The sequence below is a fragment of the Neovison vison genome, chromosome 13 (assembly GCF_020171115.1).
Source record: "Neovison vison isolate M4711 chromosome 13, ASM_NN_V1, whole genome shotgun sequence".
Taxonomy (NCBI): domain Eukaryota; kingdom Metazoa; phylum Chordata; class Mammalia; order Carnivora; family Mustelidae; genus Neogale; species Neogale vison.
Genome location: NC_058103.1, coordinates 3976823 through 4003335, shown reverse-complemented (window position 1 = coordinate 4003335; position 26513 = coordinate 3976823). Strand labels below are relative to the sequence as shown.

General features: G+C 50.5%; 1 protein-coding gene across 7 annotated transcripts in view; it reads left to right on the top strand.

Annotated features, from left to right (window-relative positions):
* PPP2R5C (protein phosphatase 2 regulatory subunit B'gamma) overlaps positions 1-26513 on the top strand; it is a 129327-nt gene that overhangs the window by 85147 nt on the left and 17667 nt on the right. For all 7 annotated transcript variants that reach the window (XM_044230431.1, XM_044230436.1, XM_044230438.1 and 4 more), the window contains 6 exons: positions 11770-11880; positions 12978-13070; positions 13158-13288; positions 18686-18745; positions 20475-20583; positions 22100-22153. In XM_044230431.1, coding sequence (XP_044086366.1) covers positions 11770-11880; positions 12978-13070; positions 13158-13288; positions 18686-18745; positions 20475-20583; positions 22100-22153 — 558 coding nt within the window. The remainder of the gene's footprint in view (positions 1-11769; positions 11881-12977; positions 13071-13157; positions 13289-18685; positions 18746-20474; positions 20584-22099; positions 22154-26513) is intronic.

The window sequence follows — 26513 nt, the reverse complement described above, 5'->3', positions numbered from 1 at the left end:
GTATAACTAGAATTCTGGGGTATGTGGTCTTCCTGCACTTAGCGTAAGGCTTCCCGGGTTCATTCAGATCGTAGCCTGTTTCGCTGCTTCTCTCTGTTGCTCTGCAGTATTTCCGAGCGTGGACATGTACCACGTTTCGATGGACCCATTCATCTGTGGGTGGGCATCTGGGTCATTTCCACCCCATGGCAGTTGTAACACCGCTGTGAGCATTGGTGTCCAAGCTGCCGTGGGCACGTCTCTTGAGTATTCACCCGGAGTGGGACTGCCAGGCCCTGTTTTCACTGTGTGTGTTTGTTTATTTGACAGAGAGAGACACGGGAGAGAGGGAGCACTAGCAGGGGGACGGGGAGAAGGAGAAGCAGGCTTCCCACCGAGCAGGGAGCCCGATTCGGGGCTTGATGGTCCTGGGATCATGACCTGAACCCCAAAGGCAGACGTTTAACCGAGTCACCCAGGCGCCCCCCCCAATTTATTTTCAAATTAAAAAAAAAAAAAAACTTCCGATAGACAAGGATGAAAAGGAGCAGTAGCCACGGGGGAGCTCCAGGCATGGGGACTTGTAGGCCTGAATCACATAAACTCCATTATCTCTTCATTTCAGTCATTTTTTAAATATAATCAGCCATCTGTTTGGTTTTTTCAATTCAATTCTCTAGTTAATCTGTTTTTCAGTCATTGGCATTTTTCTCAGAGTCAACACGCTGGTAGCAAAACCACTGTTTCCACAGACACCGTGTTGACGTGACGTCACTCGAAGCCAGACCGGTTATTCAGAGGAATGTTAGCGAGCATCTTCTCGAAAATAAAAAGAGAAGGTCACTTAAAGGGAAATAGCTGACAGTGTTTGTTGTCCATTACAGAGTTTGAGTTTTGGGGTGAAAATTTGAATTTTGGAAATTTGAATTTTGGACTTGTGTCCATCAGCTTCCCAGGGCCACAGGCTCTCCTGCTGAGGTCAGTGGTGGTAGGAACCCAACAGGCGAAATGAGGCCCCACCAGGAGTCTGCATAATCCAGGGAACCAGTGTTTTCCAAATGCACAATGAATAATGTTCCATAATCATTTGTGGGCCCGAGAGCCATTCAGAATGCAAGACACCCCATTGGATCTTGACACAGAGACCCCTCCTTGATAAGAAAGACCACCGTTGGTCAAGTTTGGATGTAGTTATCATAGAAGCCCATGTTATCCAAACGGGCTGTTGATTACTCCTCCCTTTTCCAACTACAAACTCTAAAAGACATTTTTTCTTCTCTTTTCTGTCACTTTTTTTTTAAATTATGTTGTGTTAGTCACCATACAATACATTGTTTTCCTCCTGTATTTCAACCAAACCAGCACTCAGAATGTAGAAGCAGACATGGGAATCGGCTGTTTTCTATTAAGCCAGATAGTAAAGAGATTAGCAAAAATGGAAAAAATGCCACTCTTCTCCCTAAATTTTTATTTGTTTTAGGAAATGCAGTTGACCTCTGAACCACACAGGTTTGAACCAAGAAGGTCCAGCCTGATGCGGGGCTCGATCCCAGGACCCTGGAATCATGACCAGAGCCAAAAGCAGACGCTTAACTGACTGAGCCACCCAGGCACCCCAGATTTTATATGTATGTCCCAGGCACCCCAGATTTTATATGTATGTGTATATACACGTACACACAATACTGTACCATGAATGTATTTTCTCCTCCTCAAGATTTTCTTAGCATTTTCTTTTCTCCAGATTACCTTATTTCAAGAATATTGTATATACTACATATAGCACACAAAATATGTGTTAATCAATATTTATGTTATCAGTAAGGCTTCCAGTCAACAATTGGCTTAATTAGTAATTAAGTTTTTGGGGGAGCCAGAAGACCTGTGCAGGGGGTCAACCCCTCTAACCCATGTGTTGTTCAGGAGAGTCACCTGTATCCTAAGTGATAGGAGATCTTGCGAAATAACTGACACGGGTCGCCTGGGTGGCTCAGTCAGTCTCCCTCTCCCACGCCTCTCACTGTCTCTCTCTGTCAAATAAATAAAATCTTTAAAAAAAAAAAAAGAAAGAAAATGAAATAACTAATTGTTTTGAAAATCATTTTCTATTTATATATAATATATAATATATTTATATATTTAAATCTATAAATATATATTTATATATATTGAGACAGTGGGCTTGTTATTTTTTAATAGATTCTTGGGGGGGGTTCCCAGTTTAATTTCTAAGACAGTCAACATCAACAGAAATGACTGGTAAGCAAAAGCTCTTTGGGGTCCTCAGTAATTTTTAGGAGTTTCAAAGGGTCCCAAGACCCGAGTTTGAGAACCACTTCTTCAGAAGAGCCCCGCTCAGAGGCTGCGGCATGGGCACCCCCTCGGTGCCTGTCAGAAATGCTGCTTGCCAGCCCTGTGCCCACGTGTTCCCCAGGTCGTTCTTCAGCACAGCAGACGTTTCAGAATCGCTTCCGAGCAGCCTTCCTGCACTGCCCGCTAAAGCCACTGGCAGCTCTGACCTCCCTAGACTATAGATCCCAGGAGGGATAGACTGGTTTTGCTTTCCCGTTTCTTCTTCTGAGTTTGGCCAGTGCTTTCCGTGAGCTCAGTAGATGCCCATTCGGTGTGGAGCTTCCTGCAGAGACAAAAACATTAAAACGAGGCGTAGTAGTGATGCCCGCTGAGGATCAGAGAAGAAATTGGTTAGATCAGAGGCAGGAGGAGCTGGGAGGCTCCAGGCACTTTGCGTCAGATGGACGGCTCTGGCATGGCCTGCATCCGGGGCTTGGGGGACAGCTGAGAATGAGACACAGTATCATCCCTGACCCCGTCACCCACCCTCACCCAGGAGACAATGTATATTCCAGAGGAATGCAGTGTGAGCTGTTAACAGCAGCCGCTTTGGGATGCTGTGGCTTATGCAGATTTTTCCATTTTACCATATTTCTTGTGATTTTTACTTTTCATAAAGATCATGTACCACATTATCATCAAAAACCAGTAAATAGGTTTTCTTCAAACCGCCCCCCCCCACGGAGCCTTGTACATACAGTGAACAGTAGTGCTGGTGTGCCAGGACGCATGCTGGGATTCCAGGGAAGACAAGTCTGTCCCACCGTTTTCATCTGTACTGCTTGTAAGTGACCGGATAGTGCCTTACAGGTTTGTTCTTTAATGCTTAGGGTTCAAGTCAGCATTTTCTGTTAAGGGCAGAGCAGTGATTCTGGGGTCCTTGGGAGAGGTGTCCGGCCCACGGCCCCAGAGTAATTGTCTTATGCTCACTTCAGAGTTGACGTTGGACACTCTCCTTCATCTGTTTTTACATCTGATATTTACAGTGTGTTCTGGGAAGCACTGCTTGCTGTAAGGGTGAAGATACTTTGGAAATGGGAGAGGAAAACATGTTGTGAATAAAGGAGATAGTGTATTAACCAATGAAGCTTCAAGTGGTGTACAGATTTCTCTCCACTGAGGATTTAAATCATGCATTCCCCTTGTGTGTTTCGTTGTTTTCGTTTAGCCAAAGTCACAGACACGTGGGTTAGAGACGCACATCAGCAGAGAGCTAGAAAGAGATGAAAACATATGGTGCTTTTTGAAACCCAGAGAATGATTTTTCTACTTTATATATCAGTAAGTCATTTCTTGGAGATTTGTTCCAATTATTTTGGGAGAACTTCCCTTTGTTTTGTTGGATGTTTTTAAATTATAGAAGAAAGGCATGTTTGTTTTCAGTAAGTGAGATAAATACAAAAGCATAGGAAGTGAAAGTTAATTCTTCTCCTTCCTCCACTGCTCCCCAGTCCTGCCTGTACCCATCCCCACTTGTAGCCAACTGAGTTATTATTTGTATTATTTCTTCAAAAGAAATAACTAAGAACTTTGAGGGGGTGGCGATGAATATGTTCATTATCCTGCTTGTGCGATGGTTTCACAGACGTATGCCCATCATACATGCATCAGACCCTACACTAAGCACCACACCCAAAACACAGTCACGGTATGTCAGTTACACCTCAACAAAACCTGCGAGTTTTTAAAGCTCCCAAGTGGAAGGGTCTGTCTTTCATCTAGGGGCACAGTGGAGAAGTTACTGAGACACAAAGGGCATTATGAACCGAACTTACAGCCAAGAATTACCCTTTCATAGGATGTTTTAAAATTAATTCTTAATTTATGAGACTAGACGCCGGGGTGGCTCAGTCAGTCGGCCATCTGCCTTCGGCTCAGGTCATGATCCCAGAGTCCCGGGATTGAGTCCCACATCAGGCTCCTTGTTCAACCAGGAGCCTGCTTCTCCCTCTGGCTGCTGCTTCCCCCTCTTGCACTCCCTCTCTCTGACAAATAAGTAAATAAATAAAATCTTTTAAAAAAATAAAATTAAATTCTTAGTTTACATACAGCAGAGTTCACTCTTTTTAGTGAACAGTTCTCTGAGATTTGGTAAATATGTATAATCATATAATCATCACCATAATCAAAATAGAGAACAGTTCCGTCCCTCTCCAAAAAAGCTACTTTTGTTCCCCCCTTGTAGTCAAGGCTTCTCCTCCTCCCCATCGTCCCCCGCCACCACGGATCTGTCCCAGTCTGTCATGTTGCCTTCTCCAGAGGGTCAGGTAGATGGGCTCACACGACATGCAGCCTTTGGGGTCCGGCTTCCTTCATTGTGCATGCTGGGTTTGAGATCGCCCAGCAGCCTATCCCTTGTAACCATCCAGTAGTGCCTCACAACGTTGATGTACCCCAGTCTGTCCATCCCCTGCTGAAGGTAGGCTCCCATCTGGGGCAGTAAAACTGCTGTAAATCTTCGTGTACAAGTTTGGAACAAAGGTTTTCATTTGCCTGGGGAAGGCAGAACTCGTGGGTCATGTCTTTTATGTTTAACTCTCCGAACTGCTTTCCGAAGCAGCTGTGCGCTGTCTGCATCCCCCAGCAGGCTGTGACGCACATTGTCAGCATTTAGGGTCGTCAGCTTCTTTATCTCAGCTTGGCATTTTTTCTTTTAAGGATTTTGTTTTTGGGGTGCCCGGGTGGCATAGTCAGTTGAGCATCCAACTCTTGGTTTCAGCTCAGGTCGTGAGATCAAGCCCAGCTTTGGACTCTGTGCTCCAAATGGAGTCTGCTTCAGACTCTCTTTCCCTCTCCCTCTGCCCTTGCCCCCTCTTCTCTCTCTTTCTCTCCCCCACCCAAATAAGTAAATCTTTTTTTTCTTAATGATTTTATTTGGGGGACTCCTGGGGGGCTCAGTGGGTTAAGGCCTCTGCCTTCAGCTCAGGTCATGATCTCAGGGTCCTGGAATCGAGCCCCACATCGGGCTCTCTGCTCAGCAAGGAGCCTGCTTCCTCCTCTCTCTCTCTGCCTGCCTCTCTGCCTACTTGTGATCTCTGTCTATCAAATAAATAAATAAAAATCTTTTTAAAAAATGTTTTTTAAAATAATAAATGATTTTATTTTTAACTAATCTCTATACCCAGCATAGGGCTCAAACCCACAACCCTGGGATCAAGAGTCTCATGTTCCACTGACTGAGCCAGCCAGGTGCCCCTCTCGTTTTGGTTCTGATTTGCATTTCCCTAATGACTGATGATGCTGAGCACTTTTTCCTGTGGTTGTCATTTGTAGGTCTTCCTTGGTGGCGTGTCTATTCAAATCACTTGCCAATGTTTTCATTGGGTTTTTTGTTTTCTTATTATTGAGCTTGAGACTTCTTTACATGTTCTAGATACAAAACTTTGCCAGTTAGGTGATTTGTAAATGTTTTCTCCCCATCTGGCTTGTCTTTTTATTTTGAGAGGGTCTTTTTTTTTTTTTTAATTTTTTTTATTGACATATAATGTATTATTTGCCCCAGGGGTACAGGTCTGTAAATCATCAGTCTTATTTACACATTTCACAGCACTCACCATAGCACATACTCCCCGCAATGTCCATCACCCAGCCACCCCATCCCTCCTACCCCCCAGCAACCCTTAGTCTGTTTCCTAGGATTAAGAGTCTCTTATGGTTTGTCTCCTTCCCCAGTCCCATCTTGTTTCATTTTTTCCCTCCCTAACCCCCACAGCCCCCCACCCTCCCACTCAAATTCCTCACATCAGATATCCTATGATAATTGTCTTTCTCTGATTGACTTATTCTGAGAATGTCTTTTACAGAGTTTTAGATCAGGTGAAGTCTAACTTGTGATTTGTTTTTATGGACCCTGCTTTTTTCAGTGTCCTATTGAGAAGTCTTTGCCTGACCTGAGCTTAAAAAAGATTTTTTTCCTAAAAGTTTTATGGTTTTATAGTTCTACATCTCACATCTAGGTCTGTGATTCATTTTGTCTGAGGTTCCTTTTTTTTGGCATATGGATGTCCAAGTATTCCGTTTGTTGGGAAGACTGATCATTCTTTGAAGTGCTTTTGCACCTTTGTCAGAAGTTATTTGACCATATTTGTGAGTCTGTTTCTGGACTCTGTTCTGTTCCATTAATTAGGAATCTGCTCCCAGTACCATATGGTCTTCATTACCATCACTTCATAAATTCTGGGGTCAAGTAGGGTGAATCCTTTGATCTTGTTTTTACTTTCTTAAAGTTCTTAGACTATCTAGTTTTTGTACCTTTCCTTATAAATTTTAGAATCGGTTTGTTACCTATAAAATATCCTTCAGGGGGTTTGATTGGGATTGCATTACTATGTAGATTTGGGGAGAGTGGATACCTATAAAATATCCTTCAGGGGGTTTGATTGGGATTGCATTACTATGTAGATTTGGGGAGAGTGGATACCTTAGCAGTGTTGAACCTTTTAGTCCATGAACATAGTATGTCTTCATTTTGGCATTATTTGTTTTGTGGCTTTCAGCATTCGGATCCTACGTGTATTTTTTCCGCTCATAAAATATTTCATCTTTTGGTGCGTAATTAGGGCTCTTTATATTCTGTTTTCTAATTGTTTATTGCCTCTTTTTTTTGGCAGTTCTGTCAACTTTTACATCATGTTATTCAGAGAGTAGATATTAGTGTTTATTAGTTGACTCCTTTATCATTACAGAGTGGCCCTCTTTATCCCTGGTAATCTTATTTGCTCCAAAACCTACTCTGTCTGATGTTGATATAGACATTTCAGCTCTCTCCTTACTAATGTGAACCTGGTATGTCTTTTTCCTTCCTTTACTTTTGATTAATTTGTTTCCTTGTATTTAAAGAGAGCTTGTTGAAGACAGCATGGAGTTGAGTGTTATTTTTCTATTAAGTCAGACAGTGTCTAGTGGTTGGTTGGTTGGGTGGGTGGGTGTGCAAAATACTTACTTTCAATGTGAGTATCAGTGTTGTTGAGTTTAAGTCAGCTGTTCTGCTGTGTGCATGTGCAGTCCGGGGGCGTCACCTGGACTCTGCCATTGAAAGCAGGCTTGACCTAACCTCACAAATGAGGAAAGGCCTAGATTTTCTCTTAAGATTGCCACTAGGGGAGCGCCTGGGTGGCTCCGTCATTAAGCATCTGCCTTCGGCTCAGGTCATGATCCTAGGTTCCTAAGATTGAGCCCTACATCGGGCTCTCTGCTCGGCGAGCCCTGCATCCGGCTCTCTGCTCGGCAGGAAGCCTGCTTCTCCCTCCCACTCTCCCTGCTTCTGTTCCCTCTTGCTGTCTCTTTCATTCAGATATTCTAACGTGCCCTTTATTAGGGTTTTTATGCTCTCTCCACTGGGGCCTTGTAACTGGGCATTGAGTTCCCAGGCCCTGGTCACTTCTGGAACTGTGTTCCTGGGCTGCTCCTGTTCATTCTGTTCCCTAATCACGTTGCTGTTAGCGGAGAGGGTGTGCTGTTAGTCTTGTAATTGTATTTTTGGTTTCTGTATCCTAGCGCAGCTGAGCTGGTCTGTTGTATGGTTTCTGCTGTTTTTTCCAGATACACTGTAGCTTTTACAAATACAGTTTTCTATCAAAAAAAATAATAATGTCGATGGGCTCCCTCCCCACTTCCCCCCACCCTACCCACCCCCACGATGCATTTCAGGACTCTCAGAACCTAGTGTTTCTGACTGTGGGAGGATGAGCTCCGGAGGAGCTGAGACCCGGCCTCAGCGGCCTCACCTCTACGCATGGTTGTGCGAATACAGTAGAGTACGTGCAGGGGTGGAGGAACCCGTGTCGTTTGGAAGAGGAACTGAGTATCCAGCCTCGCCGACCCATTGTCCGGGAAAGTGGCTTACCGGGGTGGTCCTCGTCTCTGGCTGTCGTGGCCCCCCCACCCCCCGTCCGCCGCGCTGCACTTACATCATCCTCGTCTCTGGCTCTTCCCTCTGTCCGCGGCGCTGCACTTACACCGGCGCACACGCGGCCTGGCGCTCGCCCGCCGCTGGCCACTGTCCCCGGCACAGAAAGGCTTCGTGAGGCCGCCGCAGCGCAGGGCGTCCCGCAGGGCTGCTCGCACCTGACTGGGAAGGGGCAGCCGCGTGCGCCGGAGCCTCTGCGGCTGGTGTAAGCCAGGAAGCCAGGGCGTCGAGGCCGCGGGGCAAGCAGGTGCTGCCGAATACGCAGAGTCCGTGCGCGCCCCACCGGCCGCCGTGCGCGTGCCCTGCGTGTGCGTCCCCTAGGTGCGCGCGCCCACGAGCACGGCCGCCACGCGTGCGCGCCCTGGTCCGGTCCCCCCGGGCCCAGGGCAGAGAGGAGGCTCGTGCCCTGTGTACACGTGAGAAAACCCAAGCGTGGGCAGGATTTTCGGGGCACAGTCCCTGGCTCTGGTCGAGGATGGCCGGAAGCCTGCCCCCTCCACCCAGCCTCGGGCCCTCCTGACCTGTCCTTGCGGCCTGACCCCGGCTGCGACCACAGCCCTGGGGACACTGTCACTCCGTGTGAGCTGAGCGGTTAAAATGAATCCGTCGGGTCCCCGTCCGGCCCCCAGAACAAACCGGATTCCTTCCATTTCCGCGCGTAAGGAGGACGGACACCAGCCCCCGCGTGGTGTCCAGGCTGGACTCCGCGTAGCTGGACAGCTCGGCCGCCCTCCCGCCGGCGCTCGGCTCGCTGGACCCCCGCAGCGTTTGTGCTCAGAATCCCTGAGACACAAGGACCACTTGAGGCGGCCTGTCCCCTGCCTGACGTCCTTGTCTTCCACATGTTGGCGGTGGGCGCAGCCTTTTCTGCGGCCGAGCCTCGAACTCCTGCGCCGGCCGTGGTGGGAAGGCTGTGTCTTGGGGAAGAAGCAACTTCATGGCAGTTAGTCCCCGGGCAGGAAAACCTGGGTCTGGGCTGGTCGCCTTCTGGGACACTGAAAAGAGGATTTGGGCCGTAAAAGCCTGGTGATCTGCCAGCCCCGCAGATTCCCAACCCCACCTCTGGGGTCCGGGCTGTAGGTGACCGGACACCCCGCATGGGCCTCAGCTTGAAACTGGGGTCATTAGCTTTGCCACTGGTAGGTGGTAACCAGCTTCCTAGGGATCTTAACCGAGCAGGTGTGTCGGTCAGAGTCTGACCAGAGAAGCAACCAGTGAGAGACAGAGACAGCCCGGGAGATCCTTTCCCAGGAGCCTTCGGGCAGGAGCCAAGGCCGCCTCCACAGGGAGGGTTTTGTCTTCCTCTGGGAAAACCATGGTTCTGTTCTTCAGACTTGGCAGCTAAGTGGCTACAGCCCACCCACGTCCTCAGGGGTCGTCTCTCGAGCTGCAGGTAGGCTAATTGAGGTGTCGACCATAGCTACAGAACCCCCACGTGTGCCGCTCCCATTTGTGTCCAATAGTAAGCCGTGATCTGTCCCATCTCGCTTTCCTGTCCCCGGTTAGTCTCTCTGGGGACAGCTGCCCCGCCTGCTGTCACCCTTCAGTCCTCATGGGCAGCCCCCCCCCCCCGGTGTGTATGCTCCCTTCCTAAGTGGGACTGACACAGGCTGACGTGAGTGTGTCCAGGAGGGGCCTAGCGTGTGTCTGGAGCAGCTCCGCCACCCAGGGACACCATGTGGGCTCTGTCCTCCTGCGCTGGGCATGTGGCTCTCCTCTGCGACACTCTTTTCAAGGCACCTGCTGTCTCTGCCTTTGAAGGAGTAGAAAGGAAACCTGGCTCATGAATGCCGCACGCCCATACGGGCCTCAGACTACATCTGACTCCACTCTCCACACTTTCCTAGCCCAGGAAGGAAGGGGCAAAGGCTCGTGGTGACACAGCTCATCTGCTGCCCCTCAGCAAGCTGGGGGGAGAGGGTGCGGAGAGGGAGGCGGGCAAGTACGGCCTTTCCGGGGTGTGGGAGCTCTTGCTGTCTACTTGTTCTCTTCTGTGGGCTTGGGGATCAGAGTGCCAGGAGAGTCCCTCCCCGGGCACCAGTGACAGGATATGCCCCATGCACCTGCCAGCACCTGTCACAGCCTTGGTCCATTAGTCACCTTTTACGTGGGGGCCTCCTCCAGGACACTGTTCACAGGTTCCAGACCATTTTTTTCCTTTCTGCTTAGGTTTTAGGGGTATTTTATTTTTACTAAAGGATTTTTTTTTTTGCTTGTCTGGATTTCCAGCCATCTTTTGTTCCTTCCATTCCTGTGTTATCTCGGCCCCGTTGCTGCGATGCCTTGCGTCCGCTCCTCCTCTCAGACGGCACGGACGACAAATGTTGGGGGCTCAGGGCTTCCCATAGCTGATGGCTTGAAGTGGGGGCATGTTCCTTCACAGAACACGATGGTAGAGCCCGGAGTTCAGTGTCAATAATAGTAAAGATGAGAAAAGAAACACCGCTGTTGGCCTTGAGCTTTCGCTCTGTGTCCGTGAGACTGGACAGCCTTGCATCGGGTCTGCCCAGGACCAGTCACAGATCCGCCCTTCACAGTGTCGGGAGCTGAGTCTCACCTTGTGTGCCAGGTGTTTAGATGGTGTGCTCTGGGGAGTGGGGAGACAGAGGCCTTGCTGCGGTCATGTGAGCGCCTGTCACTCGAGCCCTGTCCTGCAGCCCACATGCGGTGGTTCAGAGCCTCTGAGAGGGAACTAACCATATTTAAACTTCCTACAAAAGAAGTAGTTACAAATTGATGATACGGAAAAACTAAACCTATCACAAATTTATCAGTACATGTTGTGCGTTACTTGCAGATTAACGGGCATTCAAGTGTACCTGTGCTCTAGAGAATTCTAGATTTTATGTAGAAACACCTGTAAAACCCTGACTTTTATGAAGTTGGAAGTAGACAGAGCCATAATAATAACGGGGTGGGCATCCGCAGTGAAGGACAATATAAAGAAAAATGGGCAGTAAGTTGTACGAGGGGGTCACTCACACTCCAGGGAAATCTCTTCCTAAGTCATTTCTTCCTGAGTCCAGATAGACGAAGACCGCAACCGTCCAGCCTCAGGCACGTTGGTGGGTCTGGTCTCTCGGTGCGAATCGCAGGTACCTCTGGGGCAGGCGGTCAGTTCTTCGGTCTCTGCTGTTTCCTCCATGATCTCATTCTTTTCTTCCCAGCACTACACCGGCCTCCTTGCTTGGCACTGACACACGGAAGAGACCGAGGGCTCCCCACTGCCGGCTGGCACTGGCTGGTGCTAGTTGTCTGTGAATCTGGCGGCTCAGAGTCGAGCAGGAGTCTCGGCCGGCCGGCCATGGGCCGTTTCCTGCTGCGCTCCTGACCCCAGGTCTCGCTGGGGATGCTCGCTGCTTCCGTAATCTTAAGAATAAGGATGAGCCAGATAACTGCTGGAAGCAGCTCTCATTACAATTAAAGTGTTTTCTGTAAATATTTTTTAATGTTTCTTATAAATTTTTTTTAATGTTTTCTGTAAATACCTTGAATGTCCTGGTTATGACTCAAGAATGTGTGGATTTTAGTTTGCAGTTAACATGTTTCGAACATTACCACCTTCCTCCAATCCTACGGGAGCAGAATTTGACCCCGAGGAAGACGAGCCCACATTAGAAGCAGCCTGGCCTCATCTACAGGTACTGAACTCTGAGAATGCCCCAGAAACAGGGGCACGAATTAAATGTGTATATTCGCAGGGTTTTCTCTAAAGCAAATGTGCTGGCTTCTAGGGCCTCACTCCAGCTTATTGCAAGTGGACCTCTGACTTTGCAAACCTGTGCATCTAAGAAAGGTATTTTAGCGGAAGTGTGAATCAAATGGTTGGTTTGTTTGGACCCCTTGAAACGAACTACAAAGATACATAATTGCCAGTATGTTGGTAATGAAAGTGACCTCCTCGCTACAAAGATACATAATTGCCAGTATGTTGGTAATGAAAGTGACCTCCTCGCTACAAAGATACATAATTGCCAGTATGTTGGTAATGAAAGTGACCTCCTCCCTGATAGCCATTAGATGAAGGCCTTTTGCAGCTAGATGCACCCCCCCCACCCCATTTTCAGGATGTAGATATGATGCGCCCCAAAGCTCCCCTGCTAACTTGCGCATTTGTAAGGCAAAAAGTTGATTGTAGATCAGACTGGATGCCTGAGAAGACCCTGAGCCCAGCGCAAGCAGAGTGTGTGCAAGCCACGCGCCACACCGGGGCCTGGGTTGTTCGCAGGAGGGGAGATAGAGGGGAAAGCTGGGAACGAGCAAGATGGGGAACAGATCACAAAGGGGGGCTGTCTTGGGGGCAGCATGCAACCCACTTGTGAAGGGGAGGAGCGTCCCAGCCCTCGGTGGCCGCGTCCATGACTCGCTCACCGAGCCGTCCCAGCTTCCTGTCTGCCTGGCTCTGCCAGGACACATGCCCATGGCGGGTGCAGGCCCCAGCCCGCTGTAGCTGCTGCGCACTGTGGTCTCCCGGCAGCCTCAGCTGAGCGCCAGTGACCCCCACTGCGGGTATCATTTGTTTAAATGCTATTTAAGGCTGTAGTCTGTGGTTCTGAGCTAAATAAAACAATCCTGTCTTCAGTTGTAATTAAATGAACCCATAGTTTTTGGACTTAATTCTGTAGGTACGTGGCTTTTTATTAAGGCTTCAGACAGAGATTCAAGTCATGGTGTATCTTTAATCTCCAGCTAATAAAATACCATGTTGTTTGACTCATTGTTGTTTTTTTCCTCCTAGCTTGTTTATGAATTTTTCTTAAGATTTTTAGAGTCTCCAGATTTCCAACCTAATATAGCGAAGAAATATATCGATCAGAAATTTGTATTGCAGGTAAGGTACTGATTAGCTGAAGCTTCAAAAGCCCTAAACTACAGCACGGGAATTGCCTGTGCACTGAATGTCTTTTTCTCCTTGAAGCTTTTAGAGCTCTTCGACAGTGAAGATCCTCGAGAGAGAGATTTTCTTAAAACTACCCTTCACAGAATCTATGGAAAATTCTTAGGCTTAAGAGCTTACATCAGAAAACAGATAAATAATATATTTTATAGGTAAGTCAGTGTGGGGGTGACGTGTCCCTTTTTGCGTGATGACGGTCGTGTTCACACTCGGTGCTCTTCCCCACCCCAAGCCCATCATTCCCTTTGGCAAGTGACTGGGGAGTGGGAGCGGCCTGCCCGTGGTGTGCTGGGCAGCAGTGGCCCCCTTCTGCCTCCCCCCGCCCCTCCCTCTCTGCCCGCTCCCCTCCCTCACCCACCCCCCATCTCACCACACTGTCTTCCTCTCTTTGCGTTTTCACCCAGCTGTCCAGGGTGGGTCCACCTAGAACCCATGCAAAGCCAGCTGTCACTCCTTCCCCCTGCGCGTTACTTCATCCCCCCCGCCCCCGACGCATCTCAGAGAGGGGGTGAGAGGGAGGAGTAAGCAGGGGTCCTTAGCAGCTCCCCCAAGCTAGAGAACTGTACCGGAGGTCTGGAAACCCTGTCTACCTCGGGGCAGAGGAGGGCCTGTTGGAAGCAGCAGATGTAGGTAGTACAGTCATCCCTAGGCCTGTGGGACTGCATAGACGGGTCCGTCTGGGGAGCTGGGTGCAGAAGTTGCCCTGCCTGGGTTTACACAGAGGAGGGCACAGCCCCATGGCTCATGAAAGAATGTTCCGTGACGTTCCAAGTGCGGTATTCACCTTAACTCCGCCCCCTCTTACTCCCTATCCTGGCCACAGCTTCTCATTGACTCTTAAAGTCTGAACACCCCTCAGCCCACCTGCCACTGTCCCCACGGTTCTGCCACCGCCTGAGTCACGTGGATGACTGTCCACACTTGGTTGGATGAGCCTAAGTCCTGGGCCTGGCCGGCCCCCTCATTTGTGTCTCTGCTCACCTCCAGGCCCCTTCCACACAAGCACCTCCTGGACCAGTCTTTCCGCCCGCCCTTGGCCGCAGCCTCAGAGGCTTGCAGACGCGTCCCCACGCCAGAAAGGCCCCCTGGCTTGGCAGACAGGTCTCCCCGCGGCGCAGGCATTGTTCTGGCTGCTTTACCACGTGAGTCCAGCAACAGCTTCGCGCCTGTGGTGGCACCAGATGAAGGCTGATGCGTGAGAGACTAAATACATCTTGGCCATCCCTGGAGAGCTCACTGCACGCAGTTTATTCTGAGAATTTGGGCTTCCCGGGTCCGCTTGCCTTGAAGGCCCCTGACCCCAGGCTGTCTCAAGGTAGTGATAGAGCCCAGCGGTGACAGCCGTGTGTGTAGGTCCCCCTGTGCGATAAAGCGGACAGGTTTCACACTGTCGGGCCATGGGGCCTCAGTGAGGGTGATGTACAGGCCCTTGCCAGGAGCGCCACAGAGGCCAGGCGCATCCCTTCTTAGGCACAGTGACCCAGCAAGGGAGAAGGGGGCACAGACAGATGGGGAGCCCACCACGGAGAACAGCAGCCTCAGGGGCTTCTAGAACCTGTCCCTCTGTGATCAGAGAAGGACATCATGTTTCCTGGGTGTTGTCTTCCTTCTGAATAGGGTCATTACACGGCAAAGGTACTTCTCTATTGAAACATTTTATACATCGTTTAAACAGCAAAGAACGGGTACTGTTTAAATTTTGATCTTTTAGGCCCAAAATTAAAGATCTACCTAAAGTGAGGGTTGTTTTTTCTTTTTTTAATTAAAATGTGGGTTTGTTCAGAGAGCAGAATCACAAATCATGAAGAATCTCAGTACAATAACGAAAACATTTAAATTATTCAGAAGTCACTGCACTTGATTTCGTTCTCACCGAGTGCCCCAGGCTGGCGTGTGATGCTCTTGAGTTTCAGCCATCTTTTCTGTCACTGTCGTTCCTGACTGATGTCATCAAAAGTGGGCACATTGTGTGGATTCCGTAGTTGGTCTCCACCTTCCACACCTCCGATCTCCTGCGGGAAGGAAGGAAGGAGAAGGATCGGGAGAGAAGTCTGTGGCATGACCCCAGCTTGGAAGAAAAGATCTCTGCAGCCTGTTTGGTTTATCTCACTGAAAGTGTTAAAGTCAAGCCCGTTTGGATAGTTTCTCCTTCTGATGAGCGCGTGGGAACTGGGAGCGGCAGGGATCTGCCCATTGACGGCCCATCCAGGGCGAGCTGGAACCCTGGAGTGAGCAAGCGGGGAGCAGAGGGGGAGCGACAGGGATCTGCCTGTTGACGGCCCAGCCAGGGTGAGCTGGAACCCTGGAGTGAGCAGGGGCAGCCCAGGGCTCTGGGTCTGTTACAGCCCAGTGGCTGGAATCAGCAACAGCCGATGACTTTCTCGCAGATCTGTAATCAGAGCTGGGCTCCGTGGGCAGTTCCACCGCTGCCCACGGTCTGTGGGGGCCGACACGTGCAGGATGGCTCCGGGAAGGACCTCAGGTGGCTTCCAGGAAGGAAGAAGTGGGAGCCGCCCATCCTCCGCAAGGCTCGGCCGGTAACTGGAGCAGAGTCCCTTCTCCCTTCTGTGCTGATGCAAGCGACTCACAGGACGACAGATCCGCAGGGAGGGAGACAGATTCCGCCTCTTCATGTGAGGCTCAGGGCACATCCCACGGGGAGGAAAGATACTGATAGTGTCCGTTCTGGAGACCGCCTCCAGTAAGCAGGTTCTGGCTCAGTTTCTAGAGAGTCCTGACTGTTTTTTGCTGGAAAAGTGAGAAACGCCGTCCGACTCCGCACGCAGACGTCTTCATTACGGCTTTCTCCCCGCTCCACACCTGCCTTCCTTGTCCCTCTCGGGAAAAGTTAAAAGGAGATCTGGTTTCTCTTTTTTATATCTATTTCAAGTCAGGTCAAATAAATAGAAACAAAGAATTTTGTTTGCCGATTCAAAGAGGCACATGCACCCCAGTGTTTAGAGCAGCGGTGTCCACAGTAGCCAAGTTGCGGAGAGAGCCCAGATGTGCATGACAGACGAACCAGAAGATATGGTGTGAGGGGCGCCTGGGTGGCTCAGTGGGCTAAAGCCTCTGCCTTCAGCTCAGGTCATGATCCCAGGGTCCTGGGATCGAGCCCCGCATCGGGCTCTCTGCTCAGCAGGGAGCCTGCTTCCTCCTCTCTCTCTACCTACCTCTCTACTTGTGATCTGTCAAATAAATAATAAAATCTTTTAAAAAAAAAAAAGAAGAAGAAGAAGAAGATACGGTGTGTACGTGCAGTGGAGTATCAGCGGTCAAAAAGAAGGAAAGCTTGCTGTTTGCAGTGACATGGATGGAACTGGAGGGTGATATGCTGAGCGAAGTAAGAGGAAGACAGTTGTCACAGGATTTCTCTCGAATGTGGAATTTAAAAACAAAACAGATGAACATAGGTGAAGGGAAAGTCAAGTAAGTTGAAATCAGAGAGGGAGGCAAACCGTAAGAGACTCTTACAAACGGGGCTGCTGGAGGGGAGGGGGGTGGGGGGATGGGGTAACTGGGTGACGGGCATTAAGGAGGTCACGTGATGGAATGAGCCCTGGGTGTCACATGCGACTGATGAATCACTGGATTGACCCTGGAACCAGTGCTACACTGTATGTTAACTAGCTTGAATTTAAATTAAAAAAAAAAAAACTGCCTCTGTTGAAAAAAAGAAATGAAGAACTTATCAAGAAGAATATAGTGATGCTGATTTAGGGAAACAAAATGTCCAACAGCAGAAGGCCGTCCTTGTTCACATGCGACAGCTGGAGCGTGTAGAGCCCGAGCCCAGCAGAGGCCCAAAGCCGAGCCCCGAGGTCTGCGGGTGCCTCGTGCAGTCCTGCTGCCTTCGCAGCCCCCCGGGTCATCGAGAGAAGCAGACAGTCAGGAGGCACGGCTGTACTTCGTACAAAGCTCCAACTCTGCACGTGGAAACAGAAAACGAGCAACGCACAAGCTGAGTTTTATAAATCTGAGCGCGTCCGAGCGCAGACGCAGCATGAAGGACGGGGCTCCAGGGGTCGGCGCCCCGTCTCCAGGCAGGTGCAGCACAGAGCCCGGTGGGGCGTTGAGGGCTGTGTCCCCTGCCGGAGGACCATACCGCCTGCTTCTCACCAGACAGGTGCTCCGTGCTGTCTGGGTCACTCCCAACCACCCGTTCATGCCGTGGCCACACTCATTTCCGTGGCACTGTGGTTCTCCGTTCAGTGGCTGTAGCCGACCCATGTGAGGCACTCGGGGCGCCACCCTGCGTGTCTGCCTTGCCCACCTCCTGCCCACGGCCCACTCCCTTCTCCATTTCACAGACCTTCGCTCCAGCCCTGCCTTCTCCCTCCCACTCCACCCCGTCCAGACGTGTGTCAGCCCTCCTTCATGGCCTGGTTCAAGTACCAGACCTTCTGAGAATTCTGCCCATTCCAGGATGTGGCAGTGTCAAGCCCCCCTTCAGGAACATTTCACGTGCTGTGGATATTTGACGTTCTTTACCTTGAAGTCCCTTGTCCATTCATCGCAAACAAGAACAACGAAATTTCAGAGTCCTATTTTTTTTTTTAAATCATCACAAACTCTTATTTTTGACATAGAGCTGCCTCTAAACTGTTTTTGTCAACGGAGAGGCAGAATCCTTTTTCAGACCCCACTCCCAGCAGGCAGGCGCCTTGCCTTGGTTGAGGTTGAGGTGGACTCCAGGCGAGCATGGTGTGGGCAGGAGTGGGCTCCTGGCTTTTGAGGAAATCCTCCGGAGCTGGGGAGCTGTTGCCCTGTTCAGTGTCCCTGTTCTTTCTCATAGTTCCCAGCCTGTCAGCGTGTTCTAAGCATGGGACAGATGCTGCACGGGCCATGGGATCCCACTGGGCAGGCACAGCGCGAGAGGCTTCTCAGGACGCAGATCGGCTGCTCGTACTGGGGTTCCAGGAGGGGGTGCTTGAATCCGTGAGGGGCCATGTGAGGTGTCTATAAGGAAGCAGGGAAGACAGCCCAAGTGGGCAGGAAGGGACTTCTGTCCTGGCACGGACCCAGCCAACTGTTGGAGGTTTTAAAACTGAGGAAGGTGGGGGCACCTGAGTGGCTCAGTGGGTTAACGCCTCTGCCCTCAGCTCAGGTCCTGATCCCAGGGTCTTGGGATCAATCTCCATGTCGGGCTCTCTGCTCGGCGGGAAGCCTGCTTCCTTCTCTCTCTCTCTCTCTCTCTCTGCCTGCCTCTCTGCCTACTTGTGATCTCTGTCAAATAAATAAATAAAATATTTTAAAAAAAAAGACTGAGGAAGGTGTCGAGTTAGGTTGGCATATGGCAAATTGCTCTTCATCACCTCTGGGCGGCTGAAGTAGGGGAGCTCATAGTACAGACCCTACAGCCTTTCTCCGTCTTTGGAAATCCAAAGTAAAATGTTGGGGGGACATTTGAGCAGACCCATGCGCTCTGCCCTCCAGGTCTTTGCACACCACCCTCCCTCCAAAGCACCTTGTTTCCTTATTCAGAGGATTTTAGTCTTTTCAGTTGTTACTTCAGTGTCAAATTCTAAGTGGCATGTTGCTTCTTCTAGGTTTATTTATGAAACAGAGCATCACAATGGCATAGCAGAGTTACTGGAAATCCTGGGGAGGTAAGTCGTCTCTGTTCCTGGCAGCGAGTGGCATGGATTCCAGAATGATTCAGCCCACTGAGTCCAGCAGCCCTCCCCAGAGTGAGGCGACTGAAACCATTCCCAGGAACTAAGACCTCTCTTGATGGAAGGGGTTGGTGAGGTCTGGGGTTAGGAGCCACCGAAGAGAAACCCCCCTGGGTGCCTGGTTCGGCACACAGGTGCTGTTTTACAGCCCTCATCAGAGACGGTTACCTTAAGGTTTATGTGTGACACTGGAAGAATGGATCATTCACTGTACCCGGGCGGTGTTGAGTAAATGCTAATATTTCAAATTGCTTTGGTTTTATAACTTTTTTATAAATGTTCTTAAAAGTAATATTTTACAAATTTTACCATCTTAAGCCAAGTGGAGTTCTTGCTCGCTAAATCAGTGACCTATAGATTTTATATCAGACTTCCAAACCACTGTTTCCCAGAGTTCCTCGGGGTTCCCCAGTTGAATAAGCTTGGAAGTGCTCTCCTCCAGCACATTCCTCAGGGATTCAGCTGCATCAGCAGCTAAAGCTTCGAGGGACACTGCAGGGAGGGACCCTGTGTCAATCCCCGGAGTTTTGGAAACGCAGGAAGCCTGTCTCCGGGAGCACAGGCATCATCTGCTCTCTCTGCACTCCAGCAACGCTGAGAAAACCGTCCTTGCTATTTTAGATATAATCTGAAAAAACTCTTAGTCCCCGTGCAGAAGTCTACTTAGACCTGTTTCAGCACAGTCAGCCGGTTACTCTCTCTTAGTAGAGTATGGTGAGCGGTTGAAGGCCCCTTACTAGTTGTATTACCTTCCTTAACTAGTCTTGGCCACTGTTTTCTTAGTAACGTGGGGAAATCCACTCACCTCCAACATGTTGCAAGGAGGGCATTAAGTGTCTGCACAGCCCGGTGTGTCACAGAAAGGACTCTGCTTCCTGCTGCTGGGATCCAGAAGAGCTGCTTGACCTTGAGGGTCTCCCAGATGCAAATGAGCAGGTCATCCCTAATGTCCACTTCAGACCGCCTGCGGCACACACGTACACAGGACCCCTAGAGGGTGCAGAACAGTCTAGAAATTGCTGTCACTGCTCCGTAGCTCCAACACGTGTCTGTGCTTGCCAAATAATAAAACCAAATAGAGAAAAAGGAAGCCCCGTCGCCCAGCTGGAAACCAGTGGGTACGCTACTTAATGTTAGAGACAAAGCTTCAGTTTGGAGGCAGGAGTGAGACCCCCTTTCTTTGTAGAAGGGAACAACTCCCTGGCTGATTGTAGCCAACTCCCATCTTGCGCACTCAGACTCCATCCTGCCAGCATTAGAGTAACGAACCCACATTTCTCCAGAGAGTTGCCAATCCCTAAAAATGGGTGAAGGCAAAGGGAAGGTGCCGGGGTTGGGCAGACCCAGACCGGGGGTCCCGCAGGAGCTGCCCGGCCTCCACGGCCTGTCTAAAGAAGGAGGCTTTGCCCCCAGGGACTCGTGCTGTTTCAGGTAACCCAGAAAAAATCCAGAATTTTAGAATTATCTTACACATAACAAAGATAAAAATGACCATGCTTCTTGGAATGTATTTAGTTTTCTTTTTCATTTCTGTTAATATCATCTTTTGTACAACGTACATTTTGCTTACCAATTTTTATGCTGAAAATGAGAAAAGAAAAACAGATTTTTTTAATCTAGAAATCATAAATATTCAAACTTTGAATAAATTCTGTTTTCACAGTATAATTAATGGATTTGCCTTACCACTAAAAGAAGAGCACAAGATTTTCTTACTGAAGGTGTTGCTACCTTTGCACAAAGTGAAATCTCTAAGTGTCTACCATCCACAGGTAAGGGGTGCCCAGCGGTGACACGCAGGTGGGGACACTCGCTAGCACAGGGTCTCCATGTGAGCACTGATGAGCCCGAGACACAGAATCCCAGCCTGTTACTGGGAGTGTCCTCTTTATTATGTCCCACTGCTGATGTAGGTAATTGAAAGGATTCAAGGGTCAAGAGATTCCCTCTTAAGAAAATCAGAAATAGGGGCGCCTGGGTGGCTCCGTGGTTTAAGCCGCTGCCTTCGGCACAGGTCATGATTTTAGGGTCCTGGGATCGAGTCCTGCTCGATCTGCTCAGCAGGGAGCCTGCTTCCCTCTCTCTCTCTCTCTGCCTGCCTCTCTGTCTACTTGTGATCTCGCTCTGTCAGATAAATAAATAAAATCTTTAAAAAAATAAAAGCTTAGAAAAAACAGCCATTAAAAAAAAATCAGAAACGTCTCAGGAATGGAGAATTTCAGAATTCGTTCTAAGCACAGAGAAGGGGGTGACTCACTCAATGACAGGAGTCAAGGGCACTTCTCAGAGGAAGTTTTCTGTCAGATTTTAAATCTGGCTCCTTCAAGAAGAAGCCTCTGTGGCCAGCGACAAAGCTGTGGGTTTTCTGTAGTTTGCAGAAATCTGATGACTGTTACCCTGAACACCTGGTCCCTAAGTGGTTCCTACCGGGCTGGGCGGCTGCGCTTACCCACGAGACGTGGTTCGACCTTCACTCTCGCCCTCATGAGCCCTGCACGGACAGGTGCAGAGGGTCAGGGACAAGCCTGGCAGCCAGCGGGCTCCCCCGCCCTGCAGGCCCTCACGCTGGGGGGCACAGTGTGTCGGCACAGGCTCAGTCACAGGAAGTGTCTTTTTTTTTTTTTTTAAGATTTTATTTATTTATTTATTTGACAGAGAGATTAAGAGAGAGAGAGAGAGAACACAAGTGGGCAGAGAGGCAGGCAGAGAGAGAGGGGGAAGCAGGCTTCCTGCTGAACAGAGAGCCCGGCGCAGGGCTCAATCCCAGGACCCTGGGATCATGACCTGACCCAGAGGCAGAGGCTTTAACCCACGGAGCCACCCAGGCGCCCCAGGAAGTGTATTCTTCACGGGAATCTTAGCATGTCAGCTTCCTGGGAAGTATCTTCCTTTGTGGTGGGTTTTTTCCCGCCTTCTGCTGTTAATGGATGATGGTGGCTGTACTTCCAGCCGGCTGTTACCCTGTTAATTGTTCTACAGAAGAGATTAATAGTTCAGTGGTTTAAGGTGCAACCAGATTTTAATTTGTCTTTTTCCAGCTGTTAGATTACTTGTCTTTTTAATTACAATTTCTAAGAGGAGGGTGAGGAAAATCCCCGTCAAACCAAGGCTGACTTGTCGATATTTTATATTCGTCTGAAAAACTGTTTCCTGATTTTTTTAGCTTTCTGCTGTGTCTTGTCCCTGAGCGTCCCCCTCAGAGCACAGTGTCTGCCCACCCCGGGGGGAGGGGGGCAGCGTTGCCGCTGTGGAGGGAAATGCTAACGCCCTCTCTCCTGTACTTCGCAGCTGGCGTACTGTGTCGTGCAGTTTTTAGAAAAGGACAGCACCCTCACTGAACCAGTAAGTATGTGCTCTGGCTGGGACCTTGGTCCGGGCACCGGTGCACCTGTGATGTGGCCTGTGGGCGTCCCCAGATGTCCTATCACCGTGGCCCCACTGGCCAGGTAGCTGCTCAGAGCACGTCAACCCTGCGGTCCCGCTGACAAACACACGGCTTCCCCCCACGCGTCGTGTGTGTTCAGAGTGTGGCGACTTGGACTGCAGGGTCCTTTGCCGCGGTGATGATCGTACGTGAGCAGATTGCCTCTTCCCTGACCTGGACCACGGTCCTCCGAACGGGAGGCACTGGCGTGTGGATCGCGCACCCCTGAGCAGCAGTCTTCCTCCCGGGTCCGAGGGTAGCTGCTCTGTGGTCACCACACGTGCCCAGTGGCCTCTGTTGAGCGTGTCGTTTTCCAGATTTCTCGGCCTGTTATCTTGTCTAAAAACAAAGGCTGTCATATCTTAGATTAGCCAAGTGGAAGGTATGGGGGGCTGGTGTAAGCCTTTGAATACGCTTTTTTGGTAGCTTTATTGAGCTATAATCCATATACCGTACGTCTCACCCATTTGAAATGTACAATTCAGTGGCTCCTTGGTATATTACATTATTAATGTTCTGTAACTGTGATAAAGTGCGTGTAGCATATAATGTAATGTGCCATTTTTCACTGTACATGCGTGGGGCATTAATTACATCGCCCTGCTGCCCAGCTGTCACCACGATTCCCAGAACTTGGTTCTCGTCCCAGACAGAAGCTCTGATCTCCCCAAACGCCGACTCCTGCTTCCCCTCTGCCCACCCCTGGTGGCCTCTCACCTCTCACTTGGACTGCAGGGTCCTTTACCGCCGTGATGATCATACGTGAGCGAGTTTCTGTGTCTACGAGTTGGCCTGTTTGGGCGCGGGGGTGGACTTGTGCAGGATGTCATCAGGGTTCAGACCCGCCTTGCCTGTGTCCGAGCTCGATCCCCAGGTGCGGCTGGATGGACTCCCTTGAATTCTGTTCATCCGCTCCCCTGCCGGTGGACGCTGAGGTCACTGTGAGCGTGGGTGCCAGGGGTCTGTGCAGGTCCCCGCTCTCGGCCCTGTCGGTTGTACAGCTCGAGGGGCAGTGCTGGGTCAGCTAGTGTTCCTGTGCTTAGCTCTGGGAGGAGCTACCCGACTGCCCGACCTCCCCAGCAGCTGCACGGGCTCCGCGCCCTCCACGTCCTCGCCAGCACTCGGGGATCATCCCTGTTTTCATCCTGGCCATCTAGTGAGCGTGTGGTGGCGTCTCTCGGGGGCTCTTTGATTGGCATGTCCCTCCCGGCTGAAGAAGTTGGGCATCTCTTCATGCACTGGTCGGTCACCTGGTCGGACCAACCCCTTCAGACCCACTGCCCATGTTTATCCGCCAGGCAGTTTCTTACCATTGAGTAACGAAGTGAGAAGTGCGGAGTGTCAGCTGCAGCGTTTGAGTCCTCTTTCTGAAGCTGACCGTTGGGGTAGGAAAGGCAGATGTCATTCCAGCGCTCTCTATCCCCGTGGCCGCTCCACAGTGGTCCCGTGAGGTTGTGAGTGTTACAGTAGAAACATGCAAGAAATGCAGTTTCTCTGTTTCTGGGCCACACTGGCTCCCGATCTCTGCTTTCTTCTGAACCCCGTGCACTGACTCCTGGAGTCACCCGGCAACTCCGGAAGAGCCCTCAACCACAACCTGGGGTCCCCGCACACCTCTGCCTCCTCCGAGATTCTGGAAGCCCCCACAGAGAGGCACCAAACTTACCAGACTTCAGTGTCAAACCCAGAGTGTTTTCTCCCTTTCAGGGTCGGGTTATTTTTATCCCCCTTGACTAAACGGAAGACGTGTCTCGGTGGGGAAGGACAGCTGAGGTGGCCCCAGTGATCAGGTCTCTTCTCCAGTGGGGCCACGTCCTCAGGGCCTGTGTCTGTGTTGCACAGTGGCTCCCACCGACGGGTTGGAACCGTTACCGATGACACGTACCGATGTCACGTGTGGAAACAGAGTCTGGCACATGCCCTGCCTTTTCTACCTCAGAAATAAGGGAAAGAAAAAGCATGCACTTTCCTGATTTTTCTCTGTGTGTATCTCTCACACGCTCCAGGGACTGAAGAATCTACCAGATGCTGCGCCGCGTTTTGCCACAGGCCAGGCCCCCACCGTAGTGCCCCGGTCCCCGGCCAGGTCTGTCACAGCCCGAGTCCTAATCCTGCCCAGCACGCCCCTATTCTCCTTCCCCAGAGACGAGTGCAAAAGCTGACAGCAGTTGGCGGGAGGTCCTGGCCGTAGTTGTCTGAGGGAAGGAGAGAGGCGGCCGCCGGCCTCCGCTGGGTCCTTTCGTCTTAGACTGTAAGCTCTGAGTTGGCACGGGCGTGGAGAAGCCCCCGCACAGCCGGTCCTGGGACTGCCACCCAGATTCGCTCCATTCCCGGATCTCCTGCAGCACAGACCGCATACCAGTGCTCCGTGGACCACAGAAAGCAGATTTTGTTTTCCGCACATCAAAACCATACAGACCCTCACCTCGGGGAACTCCTGTCTTTGAAGTTCCCATGTTATGAAATACAGAGGCTGCTCCGTCTTCCTTCAGCATTGAAAGTCATCGACAAGAAGATGAACAGGATAAAGTGTTGTGAAGGTGCGCGTCCACTTGGCAGCGCTGAGGAGGACACGGCACCCACCGGGGGGGGTCTCAGGGTCCGTACCCAAGGCTCTCCTGAAGCCAGTATGGCCAAGGTCAAGAATGTTTAAAGTACGATCCATTTAAAAGACCTGCATCACTCCCATTCAAGGTCTGCAATTAATATTTTATTTGTGAACTGTGTGTAGCGCTCAGAAACTTTCTTGAACACATACGCTACTGTTGTACGAACAATACAAGCTCATCAGATCACAGGTGGAAGTAAGATCACGTTATGTTGTCGTCCGCCTGTTTCTTCGGGATAATTGACTTCTGCTACAGGATCTGGTGGGAACCCTCTTTTTCCCGGTGTGTCGGGGAGGGGCTTGCCTGCCCTCCCAGCCCCGTCCAGAGAGCAGCACCCCGTCGAGTCTCCAAAGGAGAGCTCAGTGCATGACCTGCGCCCAGCAGCAGACAGCTTTTGCCTCGATGAGCTTCACCAGGCAGATCCCTCTTTTGCAAAGTGCTGCTGCCTTCTGAAACCATGGTATCGAGCATAGGTCACTGCAGATGGTGTGATAAGTTGGTCCAGCGTGGGGTTCCAATTCCAGAAATAAAACCTCTTCTAGAGACATTGAATTCCTAATGCCATTGTGTTCTGCGGCTCACACACTAGTGTGTTTTTCCTAACAAAGTACCATTTGACAAATGACAAGGAAGAGTGGGTTTGGAAACTGACTGACATCTGCCATAATCTTTTTCTTTAATGACTTTTTAAAGGTATTATTTATTAGAAAGATGGAGAGAGACCACAAGTAGGCAGAGCAGCAGGCAGAGGGAGAGGGAGAAGCGGGCTCTCCGCTGAGCAGGGAGCCCGATGCGGGGCTCAATCCCAGGACCCTAGGATCCCAACCCGAGCCAAAGGAAGCTGCTCAACCGACTGAGCCACCCAGACACCCCGACATCTGCCATAATCTTAACTGTGGTCCCCACACTGGGGAATAGTAGCTGGTCACTAAATGTCCAACGGTTTTGAGCAAAAAGTAGGACCAAAATCATTAAACACTAGATTTTTTAAGGAAATCCCTTCAGAGACGATCGTGTTATAAAGCTTTACATCAGGCTCCAAAACGAGGCGCACAGTCTTTTTTATAAATGTTGGAGTTTCATAAAGTGTAACATCATCAAAGACCATCTTGGAGCCTGAAGGCCAAAAGCGTTAAGCCGAGTTGTTCGGAATGGCAGCTGTTGAGAGGCCCGTCGGGTTTTAGCCACAGTCAGGATGTCACCGCCGGCCTGCCCGGCCTCAGGCGCTGTCTGCAGGGTTGCGGAGGACGGGCCGGCGGAGAACCCCCACCCGCCGGCCGGAAGGAGCTGGCACTGGCCGTGATTTTCGTGGCAGTCCTGACGCCCGTGAGGGGCTGGGACACTGGTTCCTGACGTCGTGGTGATGGGCTGCGGTCGTGTTTTGGGCCCTTCTGCTCTTTCAGAATGAAGACAGCCACACTCTAGAAATGTCACTCACCCTCACCGACTTGAATCTGACACTCTGGGTGGACGCTCTTTACTGCTATGGTTGTAACAGGAAATTTGGGGACTGTAGGGGAGAGACAGAGAAAGGTTGCCCCACAGAAACTCCTCCCTGCCGCCCCGAGCAAGGAAGGTAAGGTCCGGTCCCCGTAGGTGAGGGAGTTGTCGCCGCCGCCGGCTGAACATGCCTCTCTGGGGCCAGCGGCACAGATGCTGTCGGGCCGGA